We start from the raw sequence: 22777 nt of genomic DNA on the forward strand, positions 1-22777 counted from the left end.
GTGTTTAGGACCTGCTGACCATAGGTAGTGATCTTGGTGGCAACATAAGCACGATACGCACGGAGGAACTTAGGTCGGCGGCTATATACATGGGCCGTATCTTACCAGAGCTTTTACACTAAATCGCACATTCTTCCTATTGGGGTCGTGTGCGTCAGAGTAATCGAAGTAAGCCTACGGACGGCAGGTGGCTTAAATGTGGGCCCAAACGGACGTCCGCTGGCCTCTGATTGGTGCAATGCTCCGCGTCCACGAGATTGCATTGCAAGCAGGCATCAAGTCCAGGAGCTGGTAGAAGTATAAGATGGAAAGGAATCTAGATGTTGAGAATGCTGCAAGGAAAGATACTTCAAACTTTATCATCATTCAATATCTTGAGAACGCACATCTAATCACTTCTCCGAGTCCTCATCTTCTACACGATGCCTACCAATCTCGCAGCATGGATGCCAGCACCGAAGCAACGCATGGAAGTCTCGGAAGCGCCATTTCCTACTCCTGGGCCCGATGAAGTTATCGTCAAGAATCGTGCAGTGGCGATCAATCCCGTGGATTGGGTTTTGCAAGACCAGGGCACCAGTATGGCGTTCGGTTGGATCAAATATCCTTTTGTTTTCGGCTTTGATGTCGCTGGCGAAGTGGTTCAGATCGGCAGCAAAGTGGTACGGTTCAAAGTAGGAGACCGTGTTCTAGGTCAGGCGCACAGTACAGACAAGAAGATCAACAGCGCGGCATACGGAGCATTCCAGCTGTTTCCCGTTCTCCTGGAAAGGAACACATCGTCTATTCCAGACAGCTTATCATTTGAATCTGCTGCAGTGATACCTCTGGCTTTCACTACCGCTGCAGCAGGGCTGTTCGAGAAGGATCAGCTCGGTCTGCAATATCCTCAACTTCACCCGAAACCGACCAGAAAGACGGTCCTTGTCTGGGGAGGCTCGACTAGCGTAGGCTGCAACGCTATCCAACTCGCTGTTTCCGCTGGATACGAAGTCATAACAACATCTTCGCCAAAGAACTTCGATCTCATGAGATCCCTCGGTGCTAGCAAAGTCTTCGACTACAACGACCCCTCTACAGTCGACAAGATCGTCGGGGCCATGGAAGGGAAAGAATGCGCGGGAGCCATGTCTATTGGAGAGAACGCAGTTTTCCATTGTCTAGACGTCATGGGTAAATGTAAAGGCAATAAGCGTATTGCGATGGCGACCTATCCAATCCCGGCTCAACCGAAGCGATTTGTCGCACTGCAGATTGTCTGGAGCTTCACCACTTCGATGATCTCTATCATCATCAAGTCACAGTTGCGAGGTATCAAGACAAGTTTCGTGTACGGATCGGTGGCGCATTCCCCTGTCGGCGAAGCCGTGTACGCTGACTTCCTGCCTGAGGCACTCGCGACTGGCCGATTCAGAGCAGCTCCCGAACCGAGCATTGCTGGAGAGGGTCTAGAAGCCATCCAAGGAGCTTTGGAGATACAGAAGAAGGGTGTTTCGGCAAGGAAGGTGGTTGTAAGCCTGAAGTGATCCTGAGATTTGGCACATGGTCTTGAAGGTTTGCTGTCCTGGTACTTTCTCAGTAGAGAAGCACGGAGTTTACTACAGTTTTCGATCAATAAGAAGTTTCCAATGTGTGCACTTTCTCTCGACGGAAACAATTTTTCCACTTTTCCATCCACGTAGCTACCCTTTTCAATATACTGACCGGCCCGTCTTCACTCTGATCGGCAAATTTCTGGCTTCCAAGCCTTTCTGCACTAATCGGGCCAGGACGAGATCGGTTCCTTGCAGAGTCAGAGACCGGGCATGCGGACAATTTGGTGCTCTATCGATAGCTTACCTGGAGCTCCTATGATCGATGCCGCCACCGGCATAGGCTCTTCACGTTGAGTAACGGTCGAATGATACGTGATCTCGCCCACTGCAGTAGTATCAGTACATGTAACACACGTGCTCGGCGACGCATTACCTATTGCAGTGAGTTCCGGAGCGCGTAGCATAGGAGATATGTTCAACGACGAATACCCGCTGAGAATGGCGTAAGGTCTATTTGTACGTAAGTGAGTGGAGTCCTGGCAGCATATCTGTCTTACTTACGGCAGCACCGCGTCGCGATAGTTGGGTCTTCCCTCTTCGATCGGAAATACCATGATGGTGATGCAGTCTTTGTTATCTGTATCAAAGACCCTGTCTAGAAGCCACTTTCGGTAAAGCTCAGAGCGTCGCCAGTAGAAGTCTCGCTCTTCTACTGTAATCTTCTTCGACACATCCCTGTCAGTCGACGGTTAGTGTGAAGCAAAGCTATGTGTCGAATAAGATATCACCTACCATTGCCAATGCATCGCTCTGTGTACGAAAGGCGGCTTTCCGTGTTTTTCCTCGTAGAGCTTACGGAAATCGTGTAGATTGTGATACGAATCATGGTAGTACGGGTAACTTCCGGTCTGCTAATGATTTAGTAAAGCTAGTTTTGGTGTTGAGGTACGAAGAGTACGTACAAGTCGAAGATATTCCGCTAGATCGGCATTATCGTTTCCATCTGGGCACTCTAGCCTCCACTGATCTGCTAAGGAGATGATGGTCCTTGTAGTTCCCAAAGCGTACTCTAAGCCCGTGACGAAATTGTCGATAAGCGAAGATTGCGCCATGTTGGAAGTGGGAAGGTAGTCTTGGGAATACAGAATCCTGAACCTCGTCTAGCCTTGCATCAGCAAAGTATGTTTGAGTAGAAGATATGTAACTAGGACTGACATTTGAAGGTTGTCGAAGCACGGGTGAACTCCCATACCATACTGATATGAAGTCTGCGAACTTTGATACATCTCGACCAAAGAATACGGGCATATCGAACTTGCTAAAAGACAAGGACGTCTGTCAGTCGGTGCAAGCAGTCATTAGTCTTGCTAACTTACTTGAACTGTCCGATGACTCCGTTGGTACTTAGAATGCCTGTGGAGGGTCGGATCGAGAAGCATCCATTGTATGACGCTGGCTTCCGTCCACTTCCGTTTGCTACATCAATGTCAGTTTACCGATAGGGTGATAGCAGCCATATATTATAGCGGCGCGAGAAGATGTAGCGACTGCGAACCACTTACTGTCCGAACCAAGCGAAAAGTCCAGCCAGTCATATGATGCTATGCCTGCAGCGCTCCCATGACTGCTTCCGGAAGGGACTTGGTAGCCGTCGCCCCGAGGATTAAACGGTGCTGCGAACTCCACACACTCTAGTGGCTCCTCCCGCATGATCATTGCTTGCAGCTTGGTTTTCCCAACGATGATAGCCCCAGCGTCCACCAGAGTCTGGACGCAATCTGCGTGTTTGGATCTGGGTGGGTATAAATCTTCCCAGGCACGATTGCATAGGGTGGTCTTGTGGCCAGCGATATCAATGTTGTCCTTGACGCTGATTCTTGCACCATCAAGAGGGCGGGCACTGCTCGGATTGAAGTAGCATCGTGATGGTACCAGGACTCTTCCATTGAGTCCAGCCTTTGGTTCGTCGACTTTGACTAGAGTAAGCGCAGTTAGTTTTTGATGATAGAAGATGTGAGAAGCGCTTATCTTCCAGTACTCTCAGACCCTGGCTTGAATGTACACATGAATGTACCGTTAAAGTCGCTGTATACTCTCCAAGGCTGCCATGTTCGCCCATGAACGTATACGTACGGGCCGGTCCGCACAAGCCCATGGTTTGTTCCTGGAACGAAGCTCCACGTTTTGGTACCCCATGTAGCTAGTGCCTCCAAAGCATCTTCCTTAAACTCTACCTCATCCTGATTCGCGCCATAGAAGACAACAGTGTTGGTAAAAACCGGCTGAAAGACATCGTCTTTTTGGAGCCTTTCGGTTCGCAGCCTCTCGAGAGTGGATTTCGATATAACATGTCCTGGTTCGACGACACAAACGAGAACCAACGTTAGAGTGTTGTGATCGAAACTAAGGAAGTTCTGTGATGTTTAGCGCGCGATTGCGGCAAGGAAGAGAATGCTGTGATTACTTGACAATGCTCAATCAAGACGAAATCAACGTCATTGACACGAATCGCTATCTCTTCTTCGAGCCGAATGTCGGAGGTGTCGAAATGATCAAGCTCCAGCAAAGGCAGTGCTGACTGTATTGACATCGTCGTCTTGAGAGGGGCGGGGTCTCGCATAATGTAATTCCACAGAGAACGCACGTGGAGGACGGAGCAAGAAGACGGAGGAGAAAGGTTTCGAGTAAAGGAAGTCGCGAGGTCTGCCCAACGCGTTTGGTATTCGTGCCCCATGCAAACACCACCAACCACATTGCCGCTGGACCAACAAACGCACGGGCGAAACCACCGCGCCCGCAGCCTATCACGTACGTGACTTTGAATCTGACCCTGCGAGCGACCACTTCGAACGACCGAAAGAAACGCGGGGCGTTTTGACTCCGCAATTTGTGTGAAGGACGATCGCTGCATGGGGAGCGTGCAGAAGGTAGTCAAGATAGGTTACCTACGGAGAAACCGGGTTACTCCATGCATATTACGAGACCAGTTCCATGTAAAACACTGACCAGTGTAAATCTAACTGCCTGGGTATAATCTACATCTTGATATCAAAGCTCGTCCCGCACCCACAACTACTCGTCGCCCCTGGTATGCCAGTGATCTTGAACTGGCTCCCGATCAACTCCATGGTATAGTCCACCGTGCTTCCATTCAACAGCTCCAAACTCGATTCATCGATAACGATCTTCTCTCCCTTCTCTCCCTCGAATATGGTATCTTCCTCGGTCGCCGGGTTCTTGGACAGGTCGGTCAAGTCCATGAGGTACTGGAAGCCGTGGCATCCGCCGCTCTCGATGCTTACGCGCAATGCGAGGTTCGGATTGTTATCGCCCGAGGAGATCTTCTGAAGCCGGTTCGATGCACGGGGTGCTATCGAGATCAGCATGGGGTTGCCGGAATCGTCGGTGCGTGGGTTTTGGATCGCGCGGGCGGGCTTTGCGGTGGAGGCGTCGGATGATGTGGCGAGGGCTCGTCGTGGTATGTGTTGTGGTTGTGAGAATGCTAAACCTTGTACTGGGACAAGTCTTGAAGTCCCTCGTGGAGATGATGGCGCAAGAAAGTCGAGGAATAGCGATGGCGAAGTGGCGTGCGGTGCTGCTCTGCTGTACGCTCGCATTGATTGAGCTGCGGCGGCGATAGGTTGGGCCGGCCGCCGTGTCGTTGTTTGTCTTGCTATCCGCAGGCACGACGCGCACATGGTTGAAGGGGAGGCCATTATCGCGATATCGAGGATGTGGATGGCGCTGTCGCGATGAAGGACCGCGAGTCTGAGGTCATAGCTAGGAATGTCACGCCCGACGGGATCCAATCAGACGTGCCCTCACACTCGGGGTTCTAGACCCGCTGAGTCAGGCACAAACCCCACCTTGTGCCGCCGCCACCATCCATCGTACGAGCACCAGACTGTTCCAGCCTTACCCGCTCAAGCTATCTACTTATCGTCCCTGAAGCCTCAATGATAGTGCTACAGCATCTCTGCACAAGCTTTGTCTTGTCCGAATCCCGCTAACTCTTCTTTCATCACCAGCTGCCATGCCCAAACACCACAACCCTTATCTCGCTATTCCACAGGCGGAACTGTGCACCGACGACTTTGCGAAAAAGGAAGATAAGAAAGATGACCTGAGCAAGTTGAGGGACGAATTCGTGATTCCGACAAAGGGCGACCTAAGGAACAGGAAGTTCGGGTTTCAGCAGAACGGAAAACCTGCGAACACGCGCGAAGACGACGGTGAAGAGTCCATATACTTCTGCGGCAACTCCTTGGGACTGCAGCCTCGGAGGACCAAGGAATATGTGAATCGCTACCTTGATACTTGGGCATCTAAGGGCGTATTCGGTCACTTTACCGATTACGAAGGAGGCCTGCCGCCATGGCTACACATTGATGATGCGATAAAACAAGAAACCGCGAAAATAGTCGGTGCACTGCCTACCGAAGTCGTCGTAATGGAGACATTGACTGCAAACCTGCATTTGCTTATGGCAAGTTTCTATCGACCGACCAAGGACAGATACAAGATCATCATCGAGGGCAAGGCGTTTCCCAGCGATCATGTAGGTTGATGCATACATGCTATCAGCGCTTGGTAATTAATGACTTCTTGTAGTACGCAGCTCTTTCTCAGATCGCCCACCACAACCTCGATCCATCTGCGCTTGTTACCATCGACCCGCCCTCGGCCTCCTCACCCTACCTCTCCAACGAACACATCCTCTCCGTCATATCACACCACGCGCCTACAACCGCACTAGTGTTGTTACCTGGTATTCAGTTCTACTCGGGCCAGTTCTTCGATATAGAACTCATAACGCGTCACTGCCGATCACTGGGTATTACAGTGGGCTGGGATCTAGCGCATGCAGCTGGAAACGTCCCGCTGAAGCTACACGACTGGAACGTAGACTTCGCAGCGTGGTGTAACTACAAATACATGAATGGTGGTCCAGGAGTCATCGGTGGACTCTTCGTACACGAGAGGCACGGAAGGGTGGAGCAAGTGTCTACATCTCGAACAGACGGCACAAACGGCGTAGTCAGTAACGATACCGAGCTCGCCTATCGACCACGGCTGAGCGGCTGGTGGGGAAGCGATAAGAGCAGTCGATTTCGAATGGAAAACAAATTTGTTCCCATTGCTGGTGCAAGCGGATTTCAACTCAGCAATCCCAGCGCACTGGATATGACTTCCGTCATGGCATCGACAGACGTCTTTGCGTTGACAAACATGGATGCGCTACGTCAACGTAGCCTTAAACTGACCGCATACCTCGAGGCACGCCTCCTGAAGTACGATGGAGGAGAGCCACCATATAAGATAATCACACCCGCAAACCCGGCTGAACGAGGCGCGCAGCTGAGTGTACTTCTTAACCCGGGGTTATTGGATCAAGTCCAACACTACATCGAAGAGCGTGGTGTCGTTGTTGACGAAAGGAAGCCTGACGTTCTGCGCGTTGCGCCTGCCCCACTATACAACTCATTCCACGACATTCATCGATTCATTACTGTCTTCCACGAAGCTTGTCGCGAGGCCCTGAAGGGCGCTGGGCAGAAGGGTGCGCATAACGACGGAGTACCCCAAGGCATTGCCACTGTATGATCAGTACCTTTCAGTGCGTTGGTTCAAGCGACATCTGATCGTGAACGAAAAGCGATGTAATTTATAATACAAGTAATACATATACCCAAGCAATACAGCATTTTCCAGATATCATGTTCAAAAGCTACATTCAAGAACGTCAACACTATATGCAAAACACCGTCATGATCCAGAACCAGATGAACCCCACGGCGCGCCCGGACGATCATGCATCGCCTATGCTACGCCTTTGCGAAACCAAACCGCCTATGCCTTAAGCGCAAAAGAAAACAGGCTATCCATCTGCACCCACTGCCTTCCATTCCTCTCCAACCACCGCTCCACCACACCTTTCAGCGTGCCAAATCTCTCTCTGTTGACTTCAGCCAGTACCTTGATCTTCTCCTTCCTCTCCATGTCTTCCGTCTTGACACCACCATCCATTTTACCAACACGGTCGACGTCGAACAAGGATTGGTAGTATAACAGCTGGTTCCAGACGTCGCGCTCCTTGATCTCGTAGGTCATTTTGCCCAAGCAATCTCGAGCGAGTCCCTTTGGACCAAGACACCGGTGTCCATAGACGGATATACTTCGCGTCCGGTTTGAGCACTGGGGATCGTCGCATACAACGTGACCTGCGTAGTAGGAAGCGAGAACTTGGCGGATGGAGGATTCGAGCTGAGCCACTACACTGATGTTCTGTAGTATCTTCCCACAGCCTTCAGCAGGACATTGTATACCACTGTGCGAGATGGTCTGCAACGATACCGACGTTGGTGATGTCGAAGAGAGGCCTTGGAATGGGAATACTGTCGTACATCCTCGGCAGCGGAGCCAAAGCGGCGAACATGATTGGAAGCGCACAGAGTCTGGGATCTGTGACTCCAGAGGGTGGATTTCGGTGTCTTGTTGTGCGCCTCCTGAAACGGTACTCACACGGTATTTGGATGTGTCAAGGCCAAGACACGCTGCGAGGAGAGTGATGTTTGTTCCGCTGATGGGCGCGCAGAGACGCTCCACTGGTGGCAGAATTTGCTTGTGGAGGTAGTAGTCAATGTCGGGCTTCAGCTCACTGTCGGTTTTCAAAACTTCGTCAACGGGATATGCGTTCTTTGCTGCGCTCTCGGCCGAGCCAGATGATTCACCTGTGATGATGAAGCTCATGACATCTTTGGCCTTGACGTGTTTACCCTTGGCTTGAAGGCGAAGTGCGACTTGGACAGAGGGCATCGAGTTACCGTTGGGGTACTCCTTGGGGTTCTTTCCGAGCTGCGTGTAGATGGTGTACTTGCGAGCTGGAACGGCGTACTCGCGCATCTGTTTGCTCAGCTCGCGAAGGTGGTTGTGGATCTTCTCAACGACTACTTCAGGATCTTCACCACTAAGTAGGAAGTTGAGCAATTCCCTATAGCATTGTTAGTACGCCGTTATATATACCTCCGTAGGCTGGAGAACTTACGTTGATGTCTCCTTGGACAGAGCACAGTACTCCCTGCGCCTCATGTCGAGACCTTTGACTTCGAGTTTCTCGATGTACTTGCCATCGACAGGGACCATGTTAATGGCAGCATATTTCTTCTTCGCATGCAGCAGGATACGGCGGAAGACGTTGTCGATGTCGATCTCCAAAAGCTTGTAGCTGTCGTTGACCTCTTTCTTGAACTCGTTGCCCAGCTTCAGCGCATCCTGAATGTTATCGACGTTTGTGTTGATCATGACGGAATCAGTGTCACCATAGATGACGCGCAATGCCTTCTCCTCGGCCATGTCCTTGGTTTTGCGGAGAATCTCACGACCCTTGTATGTCGTGAGCATAGCGAGTGGTCGAGCGTAGAATCGAGACTTGGTGTATCCCAAACATCCGTACATAGAGTTGGCAGTGAGCTTCAGAGCCATTTGCTTGATGTCCCAAGTTGCCAACTCATCTGGAGTGGCATCCTTGGCCTTCATGAGCTTCTTCACCTCGCGACGTCGTGAGACGAGTGTAGCAATAAGGCGCGGTAGGATACCTTGGTCTTGGTTTGTGGGGACTTCGGGCACCTTGTCGTCATCTTCCGAGAGATCGGATCGTTCGACGGTGGTGAAGCAAATGTTGAACTCCTGGATGATACTGGGGTAAAGGGAGTTGAAGTCCATGACCAGAATAAACTTGTCGTAGAGACCCTTCTCGGGCTCGAAGACAAGACCACCTTTAAACTTGTCCTTCTTTTTGGCATCCGCACCTTCTTCGCCCTCGGCTGCTTCTTCCTCGGCCTTTACTTTGCTCTTGCCCCACTGTTTATCCGGGCAAATGTACTTGTTCTTGTGGAACTCGTGGAGCAAAATGTACTCGTTACGTTCGGCACGAGTTCCACTCAGTGTTCGGGCCCAGGAGTTACCCGCCAAGTTGGTGAGAACCTTGGTGAGTGGAAGCATTTGCACCTTTATCGAGATCGCAGCGATGAAGTAGGCGTCGGCTTGGCAGTGCTTGATGTAGTTGAGGAGACCCTCCTTCGTCGTCGCCCAAGTCTTGAGCGCGGCCTCGTTGTCGAGCTCTTCACGTCGCTTGTTGAGCCCAAGCTGGACCATCTCCTCAAGACTCCACGATTGACACTTGGGCATCAGAGACTTTCCGAGATCATTAGCCAGGTCACACAGCAAGCGGCCAGAAGCTAGTTGCTTCTCAGCGAAGAAACTTCCGCCGCCCTTGCCCATGCTCTTGGGCCAGTCGCTTCTCTTGAGTCGCCCAATGCGGTGCCATCCCGGTGTCTTCTTTTCACGCAGACGGCTTAGCAAAACGCTGTAATCCACGTCGTCCAAGCGATGTCCGACGAGGACGTCCGGGTCGTGCCGCTGGAACATCGCCATCAGCAGGCTCAGAAGTTCCTGCTCAGTCTTCTTCATGTACATGTTGCCCTTAACCTTCTCCACTTCTTTGTCAAAGCCTACTGGGAAAGCTGCGCCGTTCGGCCGCATAATGGTGAAGCTCTTGCACTGCATCTGGTCCACGGGTGTCGTGTCGGTCAAGGAGAAGTTGTCGTAGATCATAGCACTGGCGACCAAGATCTCTTGCTTGTTGTCCTTCGCGTTGAAAGTAGTCCGTAGGGAGAGACTCATGAGTGTCATTGGGGGTGCGTCAAGATTGTCCGACGCACTGACGACTGTTATGTTGTTGGGCTTGCTGACTGCAACTTCAAGCTTACACCAAGAAGCGTTTGCAACAGAACCAAAGTCGGGAGCATCAATCTTGAGCCAGCACGGTCCCATGACGTTCTTCCAGAGCACGAACTGCTCGAAAAGGGATGTGTTGGTTCCGAAGACGTGAGAAAATGTTTCACCCTTTAGATCAGAGGATAGTGGCATTTTGTCGTATCCATAAAGGAGCTTCAGGTAGTCGGCTTCCTTTGGTATGTCGGGCAACTCGAAGGCGTACTTCCTAGTACACGGCTTAATCTTGTGTAGATTTACGCGGTGCTTGCTCATAATAGAGTCAACCTCGTCTGATACATCGCTCAGGCCAACCTCTTCGTCGGTGGTTACCCCTCTGATGTGACGGTATTCACGGGGTAGGAAATATAGCTTTCGGAGGATGTTATCGACCTTCACAAAGCAACTGACGTAGTTGCCCGACTTCTTGTCCTTGACCTTGCCGAATAGACACAAGCTACCGTTGATTTCGGTGTAGTCAATCCAGAACATGCGTAAGCTACCATCCTCTTCCACCGCGTCCTGTGGTTGTATCTTGCCCATGCCAGTGGTCGCTGGAGCGGGGCTGCTCATAACGTTGAGCTTGCTTGTAACGTCGTTCCAGGAAGAAGCATCGACAGGTGCTGAAGAAGGTGCAACGGGCGACGAGCTGGCGGGTGTGGGATAGTCTTCTTTCTTGAGCTTTGCTATCGGTCGCCTACCCGCCATGTTGACACTGGTGATTGGCACACCAAGATGTGTCGTGGGTTGAGCAACCTCCATGAGGTCATCTTCGTCTTCTTCTTGTTTGATCGCAGGCTGTGCTCTTCGTTCTACGGCTTTGGCGACAGGTGACGATTGTAGTGGGAGGTCGCTCATAGGCTGATCATCGTCGAGTACGGGGAGGTCGTCATCGTCGACGTATGCATTCGTTGCCGGTGGTGTATCTGGCATGTGTGCGTCTGAATCATTGCTTCGCCTTGTAGTCGGAGCCGGTCGGTTCTCCGAGATAGGAGGTGAAAGTACGCGTGTTTTTCGGCGTGCCCCTGTTTTGACGGGTCGCATTCGGTTCGTGGATAAGCGGACGGGGTTTGTGTTCATCTCGCCTAACAGGTCCTCCATGAAGTCCTTGTCGGCGGCGGTGGCAACAGGCTGGGTGCATTAGCATTGAGATTGGGTGGGGTGATGTATTACAGTATTATACCTTTGCTTTAGGTGCCTTTGCAGCGTTCTTCGCACTGAAGTACTTGCTGATGCCATTGTCGATCTTTTTTCGCTTCTCCTCGTCTTCTTCGCGTTTCCGCTTGGCTATCACGCGTTAGCTGTAAGTCGTGCGTACGCTTGATGATTGACACCATACCAGCCTTGCCCTTGGCGGGCCGCTCGTCGTCTTCTTCGCTATCCGTGGCAGCATAGTGGTATTGACCCTGTCCGTCATCCCACTCTTCTCTGCCGTCATCAACGTATCCCTCGCCCTCGTCGCCGACGACGAAGTCATCTTTATCCAGTCTTCCCCGCACAATCTTCTTGTACCCCTCTTCGTCGACCTCGTCGTACAATTGCTCCTCTTCGGCGACTTCGTATGTGGACAAACGCGTCTTGCCCGCCGCGCGGTTCGCTCGCAATTCGGCTAGTAGGGCAGCGCCAGTCTTCTTCCCTACACGCGACATGATGAATTATAACGTATAGGGTATGCGAGCAAAAGGCGAAGTGAAGAAATTGGGGTATCGGGTGCTTTCGTGGGCGTGTTTGGAGGGCTGGCGGGACGACAGGTTAAAGTGCAGGAGCGACGCGCTAGTACCGTGCACGCGACGCGACGGACAGTCAATTAAGCGCGCCAAGCCACTACCCGAATTCGTACAATCTATTACTTGCCCGCTACAATGCCCCTTCAACACCCCACCATCATCATGGCGACAGTCTCTAAAGCCCCTCTGGTCTGGATAGACTGTGAGGTAGGCTTGATCGAGATTTGTTGCAGTATTTCGTTGACCCTGTTAGATGACCGGCCTGAACACTGACAATGACACCATCATGTCTCTCGCCGCATTCGTCACTGATGCAGACCTCAACATCCTTGACGAAACTGGCTATGAAGCCGTAATACATCACGACAAGGAGCAGCTCGATATTATGGGCGAATGGTGTACTAGCCATCACGGTCAGTCGGGTCTGACTCAAGCCTGCATCGATTCCACCACCACTGCCGAAGAAGCAGCAGAAGGGCTACTTGCCTACATCAAGAAATTCGTACCTGAACGCCGCACTGCTTTGCTTTCTGGGAGCTCTGTACACGCCGACAAGTCTTTCCTCGTCAAGCAGCCCTACAAGGTTGTCACCGACTACCTTCATTACCGGATCATGGACGTCAGCAGCATCAAGGAGGCTGCTCGTAGATGGGCACCCAAAGCTACTTTGAAGAAGATACCACGAAAGAAGATGTTGCATGAAGCACGTGCAGACATTCTGGAGAGCATTGAGGAGGCGAGGTACTATCGTGAAGCGTTCTTTCTGCCACCAGTGAGCACAAAAGAATCGCCACAAGAATGAAAGGGGTTCTAGTAATAGCTTCATAAGACATATTATTAAAAACACTTCGTTGTAATAAACACTCCATCATGGGTTTAAACGACTCGTAACCGTAGATATTTGGCTTCATTACTGCACATCACCTTGAGAACCTTGAGTTGATGTGCCCGTCTTCTCGCTTCAGCCAAAACAGGATCAGCTTCCGTGGTCAAGGACCAGATGTAAAGGTTGCGATTTTTCATCGCAGGGTATCATGTATTTACTGTTGTTCTATCGACACACCCTCAGTGCCATCATGTGCCTGCCAAAAGCACCCTGGATGTCTGCCTCTCCACGATGATCAGCTCACTTCTTCCCAATGCTGAACCCCCTCGTCATATAATCCGCACTATTTCCTGCCGATGCCTTGTGCTCCTTCTTGTTGAACAGACTGTTCACGTTGTCATTCTGAGCCATCTTCCTCCTTTTGTTGCGCTCTTCCTGCTCTTCAAGGACTTTTCGCGTCAATGAGGCTGTGGCAGAGTTCTTGATGCCGTCATTCGCCGTTGTTGTAGATTTTGCTGCAGCCTCCTTCTTTGACTTTTTATCTTCGTCTGATAATGTTGGTTTCGCAGTGCCGTTCTCGGCGGCAGATGCATCGCCGTGTTTCCGCTTCTTCTTGCTGCCGGGTGCTTTCTTGAGCGCATGTGTCAGGCTTTTTTCCTTCAAGGTCTTCATACGCAGGTTCAATCGTGCGATATCGGTCGCCGCGGTAGGTAGGATAGGTATGATGTCGTTCTCTGCGTACGGTTCGTTACACTGGAAGTAGGTCAGTCATCGCGCCTCAGGTTCAAAAGTCCAATTGGTACGTACTGCCAAACACGCCCTCTCAGCAACTTCCTTGACGACACTTCCCGCAAATGCATGTCCGCAAGGAACAACATAGACGGCTTTGCTCCCCGGTCCTAGCCTCTCGCCTGTGATCGGGCACTTCCACTTCTCTCCCAAAGTCTTCTGCACCTCACCACCATCTTTCTCCTCGATTTCAAACTTCACCTCCACGACATCTTTCAGCCCCTTAACTCTATCCCCGAACGTGCCCAGTTCTGAATCTTTCACACCCCCAACCTTCTTCATCTCCGCCTTCTCTGCATCCTCGTCGTCCTTCAGAAGAAACTCAATAATGGAGTCCTTGTTGTACAAAACGCCAGCTGCATCTGAAACCACAGGACGAGCGAGAGGTTTGCGCGTAAGAGGATCGGTGGACCAGGCGTATTCTTGTTGTTCGGTTTGCGCCTCCTTGATTTGAGCGGTTGTGAGCGCTTTGGCGGCTTCTTTAACGAGTTCGCTGCGCTTGGGAATCGAGCCACCGTCGTTACCCATTTTGTAGGGCTTGGCTTCAAAAGTAGGTGATCGGGTGTGGACTGGTGTGCGAGCGATGGTGGTGAGAAGCCGAGGGCGTGCGGCGAAGCGCGGAGGTTCGAGTAGTTTTGGGACGTGCACGTGCCAGCTTAATCATACCTAGGTATTGTGGGAGAGATCAATGTTAGAAGAAAGCAACTCCCTAGTACAAAAGAATGGTCCTGAAGCGATGAGAAAGCCGCAGTGTCTTAGGAGCTATGTATTTCAACTAGAGGATACAATGATACTGTACAAGAAAAGTGTAGAATGCTCTTGCTAAGAGGAAACGCCTCGTTATTGTCGTAGCCTACATATCCCGTAGCTCTCCCGTTTCATCAACCTTAAATGACCGGGGTCTCCTCTTTCGCTCGAATGGCTTTGCTGGCATGGCTGGCCGCGAAGGTCTCTCTAGTGGCCTTGTCCATTCCTTCTTCCACGACGGTCGTTCATCGCCTTGCTCGCTTTGCCCGTCTTCATTTTGCAGATATCCGTGTGGATCGGCCTCTTCAGGTGGCTCTCCACGCACTGCATTCGCCTGCCCACCCTTGAACATAACCCTCTGGATGAACGCGGAGAGCCTGGCTCTCTCTTTTTCAAACGGACTCTTTGACTCCTCAGCAATAAGTTTCGAAAACAGTAGCTTATCGTATACGCCCTGTATTTTCTTCAGCGCATCAATGGCGTCTTGTCTCGCTTCGCCCTTCAAGTATTGCGGGCCGCGACGCCCATAGTTCGTCTGTCCAGCACCAATGGTCAGTTGAAGACGGATGTTCTTCACGAGGGGGTCAAGTAGAGTGAGTGCATCGATAAAATCCGCGCCTGTAGCCAATGGAAATGAGACTGCAAGTCCAGCATACATGGTGACGGTCTTGGGATCTGCGTCTTCCAAGATCTTGGACATCATCTGCAAGATCTGACCTCCATTTTTGAGCGAGTTGTGGTTGTTCTTGTCGCGAACGCATGTACTCATTGCGATTCTGAATGTACCAGGCGGGGGCGTGATACCCTTGTCCATCATGTCTTGTTGCAAGAGCAGCACTGCAGCACTAGAGGCACGATTCTGACGGAGATTGCGCAGACGCATGTTGAGGTTGTTCACATCAGCAGTGATCTTGTACGTTGTTGGGTCGGTCAAGAGGTCCCAGTATTCCTGCGCGGCCTTGTTCGCCACAATCTTTTGGCATGCTTCTTGGACCAAGGAAAGCGTGTTGTTGCCCGGTCGAACGTAGATGAGAGGATTTGATACTGCACTGCCGACGCCTTGAGGCGTCAGAGCAAGGAACTCGTCACCACGCGTTGGGGCGTTATCTGGAGAGAGATGGTCGTCATCGATACGGTATTGTTTCGGTACGTTTGGTGCTCGCACGCGTGGAAGGCCAGCACTTTGTCGCTCGACTGAGCCTAATCGAGGAACAAGTCGAGGTATGTCCATTGTCTGCTCCACTAAGGAGAGCACGTCGTCCCAGTCTCGCGGTCGACTGCCGATCAATAGCAATCTTCCCATCGCACAGACGAGCTCTTCATCAATAGCCAGATCTGCACGTCGCCATCTCCCAACGATATCTTCCCACATGCGCCGCCCCTCCATGATGCCGCGCTCTTTCCTTGCCGCCGTCTCCTCCTCGCTCTCTCCTTTGGGCGCATCTATCAGCAGATTTTGCCGTATAGCGTTGAGTATGGTGATGTATGTGATGGCATTGGCTGCTGCTGGCCCGTTCTCTGGTATCTTCCCAGCCACACCCCACAAGGCATCCATATCTCCTGCTCTTGCACACACTCTCAGCGCAGCATTCGTGTGCATGATCGATGGCTCGACTCGGGAATTCGGTGCGGAGAGCGAGTGGTAGATGGAGAGGGCTTTGCTAAGAACGCCGGATGTATGCGCATTCCACGAGAGGCCTCTGAGAAGAATCGTGTACGTGTAGGAGTCTGGGAATTGCGCGCGCTTCTTCATCTGTGGCAAGTCAGCATTACCCCTCATGTCTTCGCGCAGGCTATGCGTACATCGTTGTAGACCTTGATCGCATCATTGACCCTCTCTTTGGCCAGGTAGTGGTCAATGATGTGGTTCCAGCTGACAATGCACTGCATGGAGTGGCTCGCCATGCGCACCAACTGCAGCATCTCTTCCACTCTGTCTTTCTTCAATTCGTTCCTCACAAACGTCGCCAGCTCCAGCGGATCCTGCAAGTGACGCAGCTCTCTTTTCCTCCTGTTCCAGTCGCTATCAGACATGGACGGGTCTCGCCGGCCGAGCCTCGCTAGATTGGGTGTCTCGTCGTCTGGCTGGCGTGCCGACGACTGTCGCAGCGCTGTAGTTTCCCTCCTCTTCCGGTTCGCCGCGAAGGCCGACTTCTTGAAGTGGTCCTCTCCATCCCGGTTGAATCCCCCTGTTTCGCGCGAAACGGTCAACCCCTCACTCTCCGCGTTGGTGGCACCGTGGGAGGATAGCAGCCGTTGCTGGTTCGGGTGGAGGAGTAAATTTCCGCTACGACGGAGGCGGTGCGCATTGGTGGCCGGGACATCGAGCGCCTGTATGCATCGCCAAAGACAGGCACGGCAGTTCAGCATCAGGTCGAGAGAGCGGTTCGTTATGGACAAATGGCGTGGCATGTTCTAGTCTGGAAAAGTTGCCCACTCGGTAGCGCCCCATCTCCGGGCCGAACACGCCAGCACGTGATGACCCGAGACCGGATCGCCCGAACCGAAGAGGAGCCTCATCTGTGTACTCGCGTGCTACTCAAGACGGCGTTAGCACATTAGCAGGTCTGGTATGCCGCTATGAACCGCGCCGCCTCCAGCACGTCCACTCCGCACGCGAAGAAGCAACCCAGCCTAGGTCAGACTTCCCGCGCCCCTCTAGCAGCAAACCATGCCTACCGCCAACAAGGCTGAACCTACACTACGCGCCTCCGAGCCTCTGGAGCCGAATCAACGCTATATCGCGGGAGCCAGAGCCAGCCAGGCGCACCACCATCATAGGGCTTACTTTGATCCTTCCCTTCCAACCCCAGCGACCTAGCAAGCAAGCAAACTAACACTGTCGCATAATGTCTGGCGTACGGCAGGGTCTGGTGCTAGCGCAATACCGCCCATTGAGTACACATGCGTCTCGGCCGATGTTTTCGCTTTGTTTACTAACACTGCTGAAATCTGGCAACATCAGACGTTCGTCGATATCATACACAAGTAATGCTCGTCCAGCATCATCATCGGTGAGATGAACATGCACACCGAGCACCAGAGAATTTGCCCTTTCACAGCAGAGCCCGACGTGGCGGGATCAGGGTTCAAAAGGGCCATCATGTAGGTAAGCCTGGTAGTCGGCTGTTTAGGTGCTACAGGGCCCGTACGTCTGGCATCTGTTGCAGGGAGGATTGCGTGATTAGTTTCGTGTGAGGCGACGCTGGCATTGTATGGACGGGAATCTGCGCCGCTGTTGCTTGTGTCCTGTACGAGGCGAGACTGCTGTGCCTGTGCTGCGTGTGAGGTGGTTGCTGTTGTTGTGGGTGCTTGGAAGCGGTGCACAAGACAGATCCGTCTGCGGCCACCGTTTATGACCTGAACGGTCTATCGTGTGTATCTGCAACCTCACGATTGGTAGACCGGCATGCTCATTTGCCTTGACGCGTTGTCTGACGAACAAAGATCCAACGGTGGCACAGCGCCAGTAGATGCACGCCCACATCCAGGACCCTCGTCCCCTCGTGGCATCGGGACCGAATCCTTCAGCCCAGGCTACTGCTGTGTAACATGTGCTACCCAGCCCTTGACACGTCCATGCCTTAACCAGCGATAGTAGCACAGCGAGCGCATGCACACCATCCTGCTAGTTTCCGCCGTCAGTCATGGACTGGCGGCGCCGTTTATGTCTGCCACGCCAGCCAGCGCCTGCCACTCCCCTGGCTAGCTTGCAAGCCCGCTACCCCAGTGCCCTTTGCAACGGCGCGCCCAGAAAGCAACCCAAGGGCCAGCGCTCGGAGCATCAGCGTAGTTTGATCGGACAACGGTCTGATGTGCCACTAGACGGCGATCGTGCAGATGTGCCTTTGCAAGATGCTAGCGTGTCGATGGTAATTCCTAGTCGGCTTCGCGTTCAATGTACGCATCTCGATGTGCATCGTCTGCGGAAGTCGCTGCGATAATCATCGACGTCGCCTATGCCCAGCTTCTTTGTTGAGTCGCTCATCCTGGCAATTTGCTGCAGAATTTTCTTTCCTTTGGCGCGGCGGTTTGCCGGTGAGGGACCCAGAAAGAGGCGTCATCACTCATGCGCATTCGGATGACATTGCCCAACACGATCACCATCGGAATCTTTGACCCAGCGTGCCGCGGCAGGAAACAGTCCATGCGCCACCGTTCTCCAAGATAGAGCTTGCTTTTTTCGTGAGTGGAGAAGAGTGTGTGGGAAACTTCGCCAGCCATTCATCGAATGCATCTCTCCTGCCCCCAGCGGACCGTTCGTCAGGGCGCGAACGCTCGCATGACCAAGCAAAAGTGATCCGAGGATTGCTTCGTGCAATCGTAATCGATGACACGGAGTAACAGGCCATACGCCCCTCCCCTCTTATTCTCGGTAATATTGAACAGCGAATATGCACTCTCGCCGTCCTATCAGCGCTCACGGCGGCTGTCTCTCGTTACACAAAATCACCCACAGGCACACTTACTGCACGCGAGACGACCACACGCATACACTTCCCATCGACACACCGAGCTTCCGCTTGTGTCGCTATTCTCGCATGCAAATGTCGAGTGCCATATCGGCATGCAATTAATATATTTTGACTATACAACCATCATGCAGCCATAATTCCTTGTGCCATTCCCACCCACATTCCGCTCCTTCCCTATTCGATACGAAGAGTGTGCCTCAGAACTCAGTCGAACCCAGGCGGTACTTTCCATTGACCCTGAATACGAGCCTGCCCTCCTCATTGTGGTATGTGTGCTATGCGTCATCACCGGCGTAATACAACCTGCCTCCAACTATGTTGCGACATGGCCATGTGCAATCGATTGGCTGCTCGCGTTCAGATTATTCTACATGACACCCCTGCCCCGGGCGAATCAGCACGCAGGTCGGAGCCAGCAGAATAAGTCGTGTACTCGAGTGAGGTGACACTTGAGATATTCGCGGTCAGTTTTTGAGCATTTGTGGTCTGATGCCTCGATGCGATCTGAATCCGAGACGGGGGGATGCTCGGGCAGTTCAGTGGTCTTGCAGTGTGTGTGCGTACGTGGCGGCAGGCATGCGAGTGATAGAGTGAGGAGCTGATCACCGCTGCGAGGGCATGGACATGCATGTGGTGCTAGAGCCTTGGAGTGTAGAGAAGCGAGGCACGTCCTGTAAGTCCCATCTATCTATGCTGAGCCTTGAAACACGCACAGACGCTGAGATGTCTTGAATACGTCCAAAACAATCTGGTCTGGCCATGGAGCGCCTTCGCATCAATCATGAACTAAACGAGACATGCAGACAGTCGGGCAAGTACGGCGACAGTGCAGTACAAGGCACGACGTGATATAGACGTACACGGCAATGTCTTGGTTGGGGAACGGTACGCTTCAGTCACAGCGTCATCTTTCCGCACCCTTTGATTAGCTTCAAGCGGAACCGTCTGATCATGCGACTATACATCGTGTGAAGTACACGATACCGGAGTTGGAGGCAAAAGCCGACGGGTAGTATCATGGTGACCCAGAGTCAACTTCACATTGGTTTGTTCCACGTTGCCTGTGCGAGGACACAAAAGCGGAAACAGAGGCTCCAATGATGCCCAGCGATGTTCCCAAGAAGATCACACGATAAGCGAAACATGAGAGCAAATGAGCGATCAGATGAAGAGTAATAGGTAGATTGTTTCTTGTTTCAAACGCCTTTTTGCATGCAATGGTTCTAGCCCCCAATATGAACAGGTCTGTCTTCGGGATTTTGGAAAGCCTCTTGAAGTGATGGAAGATGAGAGGAAAACCGATAACGCAACCTGCATAACGTATGTTCGAACAGCTATCCTCACCCTCACTTTCATGGTATCTCTCGAGACATTGTAGCAACTCCCCGACATCGATCGTTAGACCATTTTCAGACCGAGCATCGGTGCTGAAGTAACCTCCGTTGTGAACACAACCAATTAGAAACATACAGCCGCCACCAAATGGAAATGCAAGCACCGCCCCATAGGAAAGATGCTGAAACTGTTGCATAGGCTCGCAACATATAGGCAAAGAACCACCGTAAGGAAAGTCGTCAAGACTCGCTTGCTCTATGCGACGGAGCAAGCGAGTGCGCTTTTGGTATACCTGAATCTTGACCATCTTAATCGTCTTTAAACAGGTCATCGAAGGGGTCGGCTTCTGGACTGGCAGGACGTTCCTAGTGGTTCTGCTGGTACATTTGCGGGTTTTGTCCGTAGGGCGACTGGGGGTAACTGCTGTTGTTACTATTTGGACTGTTGTACGCATTGCTGTTGGGGGTGGCATACTGAGCCATGCCCTCGGGGAGACCTGGACTCTGCGTGCCGTACTGAGGAGCAGTGCTGTTGCCAGAGGCTGCAGGTTGGTACCCGATGGGAGGAAGTTGGGGATGTTGAGGAGGTTGACCAGGGACGCCGACCGCCTGTCGCATCTGTCCATAGACAGGCGCTTCAGGAGCGCCTCCTTCGTGAGCGCGCTGCTGCACGTCGGCGCGGTGTCGCTCTTCGTCGGCTTTGCGTGCAGCCTCTTCCTCCTTCTTCTTTGCTTTCCATTCTTTTCGGATTTCTTTGAACTCTGTAAGGTGAAGTTAGCATCGTATATCAGGAGTGTTAAGACGCCAAGAGAATTAGGCATGGGTCGACAGCTATTAGCTTCCGTCATGAGAAGCTACCCAGTGCAGCGGGGACACGACCATTATGGCGCTGCGCCAGCACGATCCCAAGGGCCAACCTAGCGCACTAGTTTTGCAAGGGCCACAACTACAACAGCAATTGATGTCCCATGAAATGGAAAGAACATACCTTCAGGAGTGCGCTTTGCGCCGTGCGATTGCATTGTGACGTGCGCATTCAAATGATTCAGAGTACCATATGCTTTCTCGCAACCATTCCAACCGCATTTGTACATGCGTTCAATTTCTTCATAGCGCCGACGTGGTCGTTTATGTTGTTGTGCGCCAGGAATGGGTACAAATGAGTATACTGTGGATAGCGGATGTCCGCCCTAATTGTGATGGTCAGTTTAAGGGTTCGACCACGTTGTGACAAACGAGTAGCGCGACAACACGCGCATGCGACGCGTGCCGGCTAGCTGGTTGAAATGCGAAGCTAGATTTACTTACAGTGGGTGGTCGCTGAACTGGAGAGACCATTGCAGGCGCAGGTGGCCCAGAAGTCGCAGGATGCCCGTAGTGCATACCTGGCTGAGGGTAGTGGCCTGCCCATTCAGGTCGCGAAGGGTACCCCATGGGAGTTTGGGGCTGCCCTGGGTAATGCTGCATGTCGTGGTGAGGTGTGTAAGGCGAGTACTGCTGCTGGTGGCTTGCATATGTTGGGCTCGTCTGCGCGGCGATTGATGGATCTATAGGAACATCCGAGTCAGACTTGAGTTGTTGTGGTGATTGATGGCCATTTGCTTGACCATCTGGGAGAGGCATTGACGGACTCTGTTGTTGCGCCATACCACCGGGTGCTTGCCCTTGAGCGCCGGGTTGATACGAACGTTGAATGTAATCCGGAAACGACCCTGATCGAGCCGACGAAGGATTCAGACTGTAGTCTGAATTGGGGGTGAGGTTGGAGGAGCGAGGATCTGGTCCCGGGGGAGGGTATTGCGCAGCAGATGCTTGATCTGCAGAGGTTCCCTCAGAAGCTGATTCAGGAAAGGTTGGGTAGGGCGAGCTCAAACCTGACTGCGGGTAGTCTGCTTGCCGTGCGTCCATAGACTGTGTAGATTGGCGAGGTGTCGAGGGTAGCTAGGCTCTAAGCTGAGGTTGGATGGTTGGATGCGTGCGCCCACGAGGAGGGATGGCTGCAGAGATATGTCCGTCGCAAACCGTCTTCGGATGATTTGCCGCGGTCTGTGGAAGACAGGCAGCTAGGGCGTATAAAGACGTAGCCTCAGTCGAGCCAAGAGAAGCACAGCCAGAAAACCGGAGAAGCAATGTGGTCAGGCCGTGGGTAGCGTGGAAGTTAAACGCGGATGATTTGCAGACGGTGTGGTTTCCACGACGCCCAGATGGAGGACAAGCAGTTCGGCAAATATGCACCGTCGAAAAGATAACGCACGGAAGGCGCAAGCTCGAGGACACCGGGGCAGGGGAGCAGGTTAGCGGGCAGAGATCTCTCGAATCGCGGAGCAGTTGGCGCGGTGCAGAGTGAAGTGCAACGCAAAGGTTACACAATCGGTGCTAGTGGTTGACGAGCTTGCGCTGCGGGTCTGCTGGGGCGAGAGTGAATTTGGAACACAGCTAGTGACAGCGCGACCTAAAGGCCTTTTAGACTGGGTGGCGCGCGACGTGGATTGGCCACCAATGGATCGGCCTGGAGGGACTGACGGCTTACCCAGCAGGCCTTAGCACACCAGATGAGGTAACGGACGGCCGT

The 22777-nt window shown here is 52.5% G+C and overlaps 10 protein-coding genes across 10 annotated transcripts; 3 read left to right on the plus strand and 7 right to left on the minus strand.

The window, feature by feature from the left end:
* Positions 1-422: 422 nt before the first annotated feature.
* J4E92_008494 (uncharacterized protein) lies at positions 423-1526 on the plus strand (the record flags this gene model as incomplete). Its single annotated transcript, XM_051499846.1, has 1 exon — positions 423-1526. The coding sequence occupies one exon, from the start codon at positions 423-425 to the stop codon at positions 1524-1526; it is 1104 nt and encodes a 367-aa protein (XP_051349859.1).
* Positions 1527-2190: 664 nt separating this feature from the next.
* Positions 2191-2647, minus strand: J4E92_008495 (uncharacterized protein; the record flags this gene model as incomplete). The annotated part of the gene is made up of 2 exons (XM_051499847.1): positions 2191-2244; positions 2498-2647. 2 exons carry the CDS (start codon positions 2645-2647, stop codon positions 2191-2193), a joined length of 204 nt encoding a protein of 67 aa, XP_051349860.1.
* A 260-nt stretch (positions 2648-2907) lies between these two features.
* Positions 2908-3690, minus strand: J4E92_008496 (uncharacterized protein; the record flags this gene model as incomplete). The annotated part of the gene is made up of 3 exons (XM_051499848.1): positions 2908-3011; positions 3098-3511; positions 3669-3690. The coding sequence occupies 3 exons, from the start codon at positions 3688-3690 to the stop codon at positions 2908-2910; spliced, it is 540 nt and encodes a 179-aa protein (XP_051349861.1).
* Positions 3691-4570: 880 nt separating this feature from the next.
* Positions 4571-5251, minus strand: J4E92_008497 (uncharacterized protein; the record flags this gene model as incomplete). The annotated part of the gene is made up of 1 exon (XM_051499849.1): positions 4571-5251. The coding sequence occupies one exon, from the start codon at positions 5249-5251 to the stop codon at positions 4571-4573; it is 681 nt and encodes a 226-aa protein (XP_051349862.1).
* Positions 5252-5568: 317 nt separating this feature from the next.
* Positions 5569-7139, plus strand: BNA51 (Kynureninase 1; the record flags this gene model as incomplete). Its single annotated transcript, XM_051499850.1, has 2 exons — positions 5569-6093; positions 6147-7139. 2 exons carry the CDS (start codon positions 5569-5571, stop codon positions 7137-7139), a joined length of 1518 nt encoding a protein of 505 aa, XP_051349863.1.
* Positions 7140-7385: 246 nt separating this feature from the next.
* On the minus strand, positions 7386-11956 carry J4E92_008499 (uncharacterized protein; the record flags this gene model as incomplete). Its single annotated transcript, XM_051499851.1, has 4 exons — positions 7386-8526; positions 8581-11438; positions 11491-11594; positions 11647-11956. The coding sequence occupies 4 exons, from the start codon at positions 11954-11956 to the stop codon at positions 7386-7388; spliced, it is 4413 nt and encodes a 1470-aa protein (XP_051349864.1).
* Positions 11957-12196: 240 nt separating this feature from the next.
* J4E92_008500 (uncharacterized protein) lies at positions 12197-12836 on the plus strand (the record flags this gene model as incomplete). Its single annotated transcript, XM_051499852.1, has 2 exons — positions 12197-12241; positions 12288-12836. The coding sequence occupies 2 exons, from the start codon at positions 12197-12199 to the stop codon at positions 12834-12836; spliced, it is 594 nt and encodes a 197-aa protein (XP_051349865.1).
* A 324-nt stretch (positions 12837-13160) lies between these two features.
* On the minus strand, positions 13161-14177 carry J4E92_008501 (uncharacterized protein; the record flags this gene model as incomplete). The annotated part of the gene is made up of 2 exons (XM_051499853.1): positions 13161-13613; positions 13668-14177. The coding sequence occupies 2 exons, from the start codon at positions 14175-14177 to the stop codon at positions 13161-13163; spliced, it is 963 nt and encodes a 320-aa protein (XP_051349866.1).
* A 325-nt stretch (positions 14178-14502) lies between these two features.
* On the minus strand, positions 14503-16808 carry J4E92_008502 (uncharacterized protein; the record flags this gene model as incomplete). The annotated part of the gene is made up of 2 exons (XM_051499854.1): positions 14503-16149; positions 16200-16808. The coding sequence occupies 2 exons, from the start codon at positions 16806-16808 to the stop codon at positions 14503-14505; spliced, it is 2256 nt and encodes a 751-aa protein (XP_051349867.1).
* Positions 16809-20571: 3763 nt separating this feature from the next.
* Positions 20572-22113, minus strand: J4E92_008503 (uncharacterized protein; the record flags this gene model as incomplete). Its single annotated transcript, XM_051499855.1, has 3 exons — positions 20572-20966; positions 21194-21395; positions 21514-22113. 3 exons carry the CDS (start codon positions 22111-22113, stop codon positions 20572-20574), a joined length of 1197 nt encoding a protein of 398 aa, XP_051349868.1.
* Positions 22114-22777: the final 664 nt, after the last annotated feature.

Source organism: Alternaria infectoria, assembly GCF_024043175.1.
Source record: "Alternaria infectoria strain BMP 0036 chromosome Unknown scaffold_17, whole genome shotgun sequence".
NCBI lineage: Eukaryota > Fungi > Ascomycota > Dothideomycetes > Pleosporales > Pleosporaceae > Alternaria > Alternaria infectoria.